Source organism: Puma concolor, chromosome F2 (assembly GCF_028749965.1).
Source record: "Puma concolor isolate L17-30 chromosome F2, mPumCon1.1.hap2, whole genome shotgun sequence".
Lineage (NCBI taxonomy): Eukaryota > Metazoa > Chordata > Mammalia > Carnivora > Felidae > Puma > Puma concolor.
Window position 1 is genome coordinate 77,583,688 of NC_141684.1, and position 6,000 is coordinate 77,589,687.

The 6,000-nt window shown below is 37.8% G+C and overlaps 1 protein-coding gene across 1 annotated transcript in view; it reads left to right on the forward strand.

Annotated features, from left to right (window-relative positions):
• Positions 1-5,459, forward strand: part of LYPLA1 (lysophospholipase 1) — a 30,670-nt gene extending 25,211 nt beyond the window's left edge. Inside the window, exons 8-9 of the mRNA XM_086695004.1 lie at positions 100-276; positions 3,729-5,459. Coding sequence (XP_086551130.1) covers positions 100-276; positions 3,729-3,782 — 231 coding nt within the window. The 3' untranslated portion in view covers positions 3,783-5,459. The remainder of the gene's footprint in view (positions 1-99; positions 277-3,728) is intronic.
• Positions 5,460-6,000: the final 541 nt, after the last annotated feature.

The window sequence follows — 6,000 nt, forward strand, 5'->3', positions numbered from 1 at the left end:
CATATGTACGTGCATATCTATCTGCAGTTGTAAATGCCTGGCATAATGCTCTATACATTTGAATAAATGATACTGGTTTTTTTGTGTTTTTTTTTGCAGGGTCCTATCAGTGGCGTTAATAGAGATATTGCTATTCTTCAGTGCCATGGAGATTGCGACCCTTTAGTTCCCCTAATGATTGCTTCTCTTACTTCTGAAAAGCTAAAAATGTTAGTAAACCCAGCCAATGTAACCTTCAAAACCTACCAAGGCATGATGCACAGCTCATGTCAGCAGGTAACTGTTTGGAAGCAGAGACATATTTACCACTTTTCCGTGTGATGTTTTTAACTTAAGTAGCATTTGATTCCTTGGGTATTTAAAGGAGTTAATTAATGAATTCACATTGAATCATAGGTGAGGACTTAGAGTTTCTTCAATTTGATTCAACAGATATTCACTGTTTTTCCTATTACATGCAAGTTTTGTGCATAATTCAAAGACAAATAAAAAACAGTCCTTTTTATTGCAATTTAAGCTAAATTAATTAAAATTTAATAGGGGAGAAGGGTATATATCCAAATGTGTAGAAAGCAGAATGTGATACGTGTTATATTAGAAGTTTTTAAAAGCATTCTAGAAAACTGAGAAAAGCTGAGATTCCTTTTGTTTGGGGAAGTACAGAGATCATGAAGGAAGAGCTGGATTTGAAAGAATGGGTAGGATTTGGATAGCAGGTGTACAAAGAAAGGACTGTGGGGTAGGGAAAGCAAGCTGACCAGTTGGGCCATAGTCTCATGAAAAGCTGGGTGTCCTCATAAAGTAGTTACAAGGAAGAGTTTTAGGGTAACGGAGGAGACAATAATGATTGAGTTTAGTGAACGTACTGAGATTGATGTACCCCCATCATAGCAAAATGGGATGTTGGAAATACTTGTCTGGAGCTCAGGCCTGTAATAGAGATTTAGAATAATGGCCAATATTATTGATCACTGAAGAATTACCATGGGGGAATATCAGGAAAAAAGCTGAGGGGTAGAACTTGTTTGAGGGGGGTACGATTAGAAAGGAGTTAGGTGTTGAATGAGAGTACGAGAGGAGAGAGTTTCAGAGCGGTTGGGTGCCTGGCTGGCTCAGTCAGAAGAGTGTGTTGCGACTCTTGATACTGGTTTTGAGTTTGAGCCCCAAGCTGGGTGTAGAGATTGCATACATATATACGTACATACGTGTGCAAACTTTTTTTTTTTAATTCGTTAAATTATTTAAGGAAAAAAAGAATTTCAGAGTGGAAGGGAAGAGTGTCCCATGATTCAGAGAACAATTAAGGAAAAACAGGCCAGGAAGAAACTATCCCATAGTAAGCCATCTGTGACCTTGGATGCTTGGAAATGGAGCCTGCAGTGGATTGAGTGAACTAGATAGGGATAAGGACCTTTATTAAAAAGGTTTTTGTGAAAGGGGGAAAGAGTAGGAAGGCTCCTTAGTCAATGGGAGAAAAAGACTCCCATGGGTGGGGAAGAAGGAGGGAGAAAATGAAGTGAAGAGAAGATAATAATCTAATGGGAGAATCTTAGGGAGATCAAATAATAATGTAGTTTAAAGCCCTAAAATGGGTAGTGCTTGCCTTCAAAGAGGAGAACATCACTTAAGAATCTAGAATAGGATGGATGAATATAAACAAGGATTGTTGAGGTGGGTAATAGTTGAGAGCTCACTTGAGATCTTCTTTGTCTTTTCAGTAAAGTGGGAGATATGGTCACTTGGTAAGAGTGAAGGAGGCCTGCATTGGTTTGGAGGCTTGAAAAGGTCTAGAATAAAAACGGATTACCCATCGTTAAGGTAGTCCAACTTAACTTAGCTTTGCAACCACTGAGTGGGTCTGAATCATTTGCTTTAGGGGCAGAGAAAAGAGGTATTAATATGATTTATCCAGAAAGACAAGGGGGCCTAGGATTCTAGGGTGTTATTGAGAACATAGTTGAAACTGTCAGCAAGTTTTGAATCCAGAAAGCAGGTGGGCTGACACTCAGGATCCAGGAGGGACTGAGGGTCTAGAGCAGTGGTTTTCTTTCTTTTTTCTTTTTTTTTTTTATATGAAATTTATTGGCAAATTGGTTTCCATACAACACCCAGTGCTCATCCCAACAGGTGCCCTCCTCAATGCCTACCCCCTACTTTCCCCTCCCTACACCCCCCTTCAACTCTCAGTTTATTCTCAGTTTTTAAGGGTCTCTTATGGTTTGCCTCCCTCCCTCTCTCTTTTTTCCCCTTCCCCTCCCCCATGGTCTTCTGTTAAGTTTCTCAGGATCCACATATGAGTGAAAACATATGGTGTCTGTCTTTCTCTGCCTGACTTATTTCACTTAGCATCACACTCCCCAGTTCCATCCACATTTAGAGCAGTGTTTTTCAAAGTAGGCTTTACATTACAAATACCCTGGAGCCTAATAGAAATGCAGACACCAGAACTTCAAACTCCGCATTTCTTTTTTTTTTTTTTTTTTAACCTTTATTTTTGAGAGAGCACAAACTGGGGAGGGGCAGAGAGAGAGGAAGACACCAAATCCCAGGCAGGCTCTAGGCAGGCTCTGAGCTGTCAGCACAGAGCCCAGCACGGGGCTCCAACCCACAGACCATGAGATCATGACCTGAGCTGAAGTCGGATGTCTGACCGACTGAGCCACCAATCAAACTCTGCATTTCTGATTCAGCACATTGGGGGTTAGCAGGTAAACTCAGGTATCTGTGTTTGTATAGATGTGTTTTTAAAATAAAAGCTCTAGGGGCGCCTGGGTGGCTCAGTCGGTTGGGCGTCCAACTTCGGCTCAGGTCATGATCTCGTGGTCCGTGGGTTCGAGCCCCGCGTCGGGCTCTGTGCTGACAGCTCAGAGCCTGGAGCCTGTTTCAGATTCTGTGTCTCCCTCTCTCTCTGACCCTCTCCCGTTCATGCTCTCTCTCTGTCTCAAAAATAAATAAACGTTAAAAAAAAAAAAAGCTCTATTGGGGCACCTGGCTGGTTCAGTTGGTAGAGCATGTGACTCTTCTAAGATTTTATTTAAGTAATCTCTACACCCAGTGAGGAGCTTGAACTCAAAACCGCAAGATTAAGAGTCTCATGCTCTACTGACTAGCCAGCCAGGTGCCCCAAGCATGTGACTCTTGATCTTGGAGTTATGAGTTCAAGGCTCATGTCAGGCGTAGAGCTTACATACAAAGGAAAAAAAAAGTAAAATAAAAGCTGATGATTCTTTGCAATCACATTGGAGAACACTGGACTGAATGATTAGGAGCAGAAAGAAGAGATAAAAGGCACAAAATATTTTATGCAATGGATTTAGCATTTCATTCTAATGAGGGAAGGCTAAAAGCTAGGTTTTTCCACCCAAGCTTAGTTGACAGTAATTGTATCCTTACTGATACTTCTCGGGATGGGTGTTGTCACTCCTAAGGCCCTTTGTCCGCACTCAGCCCCAGTGTTTTGTTCAAGTAGAGCAAAGTGCAGACCATTTTCATGGGACCTCAAAATAGTTGGGAACTATCATTTGAACGTAAAATAATCATCATAGTCACGGGAAATGTTCTGAAATTTCTATCGTAGCCTCATTTCTCTGTTACAACTTTTCATTTAATAGAAGTGAAAATGTGGTTTCGCCTTACCTAGGCACACTGCAGATTTATTTGGTGGTATTTTAGTGGGGATTTAATTTCTGATTTTGTAACAGCTTGTTAAATCACTTTATTCCAAACAGGAAATGATGGATATCAAGCAATTCATTGATAAACTTCTACCTCCAATTGATTGACGTCACTAAGAGGCCTTGTGTCGAAGTACACACCAGCATCGTTGTAGTAGTGTAGAAACCTTTTCCCGTGCCCAATCTTGAAACTTCGGAAGTTTGCAGTGTTAAAATGTTTTGCAAATACGCACCGATAACACAGACTACGTAATAATATCTCCTTGTGGGAAATAATGGTCTTTTAAGTTTCTATACGTGTATTTGTATGATTCAGAATATACTAGTATTAAAATAGGTGAAGCAGCTGACTTTTTCCCAAATGTAATTCAGCAAAATAATAAAATACTGTAACCAGATTTTTTATTACATCATTTGAAAATTATCAGTATGCTTAATGAGAATTTGTTCAGGTATAAAGGAACAGTTAGGATATGAATTATTTGTGCATCTTGTGACTTAGTCTACAGACTTACTCCAAAATGTAGACACCATGCATTATCTGTATTTTTATATATGTGTTCCTTACATACTTAATGATTGCACTACATAATGAGAGTGAGGTGTTACTGCATTATTCCCAGTAACGGGAGTAATGCTTCTAAGTGTCAGTAAAGAGTAATATTGCTCTCTCCAGTTAATGGCCCTTTTATTTTGGGGACCAGGCTTTACTTTCCCTGATATCATTTCTATTTAAGGGTTTTTTTCCTCTCCAGAAAGGTGTTTTCTTTTTTATCCTTCATAAAAGACCAAATGGCTTTGGCAATTGGCTCCTTGCTGTAGACCTCTCCTGCCAATACATGCTGTAATTTGACATTCTGGATCACAGATTTGATGGTATTTTAAATGTATTTACACTTACATAAAGACACCTGACATCACTTTAAACTTCCTACACTACTTACTTCTTAAACTATACCTTACTTAGTCCAAAGTTAGACCGATATAGTTATTAGAATCTTCAGTCTAGATAATTGGAATAATTCTGTGGTTGTATTTTTCTGTAATTAATGGAAGGGTAATTACGTCATATTCTAGTATGTTCTCGAATATTTAAGACAGATTTTAAAAACTGTAATTTCTAAGATGATTTGCTCTAAGATGATTCTCTTCGTAGCATAGTTTTAGTTTGTTTTGTACATATGTTTGAAACCAACTACTGTAGGAAATGAACAATCCATTAGAAAAATTTGCTTTATTTTTATCTGCCAATGGACTTATTTGAAGACTTCACTTTAGTCAGATGTTTTTTTTTTTTATTTGATTTTACATAGTTGAATTTTTCAGATTATTGGTAAAATTTATTTGAAAACGTGTATGGGTGACAACAATGAATCACAACTCAATACATATGGTGTAGTTACCACAGTTTAATATGTAGCAAAAATGTACACTTGATATTTCTGATCTGTTGTTAATTTTTCTGCTGTATTCCAACTGACTAAAACAGTGTTAGGGATGCATCTTTATAAATGGGTGCTAATTGATAATGGAAATAATTTAGTAATGGATTGTACAGAATGTTAATAATGAAGCCATATGTTTATGTCTGGATTTAAAATTTTTAAACAATCATTTACTAAGTCATTTTGCTTTACCTTGAAGAATATAAATTGTTGTTTCAGTTATATAAATCAACAAGATCTAATTTATGGCAAGAAATATTCTGTTGAAATGTGCTGTTATGTGGGACGATGTAAATCTTTTTCATGGTTTCTACCAATGTGAAATAAAATTTAATTCTGACTTTTCTGTGACTCCTTTTTCAAATACTGTGTTTAATATTTGGATTTACCTTCAAGTGGCCATCTGTACTGAAGAGGGGGAAAATGACAATGTAATCATAAGAACACATATTCAGAAGAGAATTTTTAATGATGGTATGGTTAGCCTGGAATGGAATTAGGCATGAGAAAAGCTTCTCTTGTTACTCAGTTTTTTTTTAAGATTTTTGTTTTTTGTCGATAGAGAGAGCAAATGGAGGGGCAGAGAGCAAAGGAGAGAGAAAATCTCAAGCAGGTTCCTTGCTCAATCGCACAACCTGAGATTGTGAGCTGAGCCGAAATTAAGAGTCAAATGTTTTTAATCGACCAAACCATCCAGGCATCCCTCAATTTTAATGACCTAAAAAAAATTCTGAAGTTTGGTTTTCAGTGTTTTTAACCTACTTAAGTTTGGTTTGGGGTTTGCCAGTCTCTTCCTTATTTGCAGTAGGCATGGTATTTTTAAATTAGTGTCATGAGACGGTTATCCAAATAGTTTTTTCTCCTTTTATTTCACCATTAAC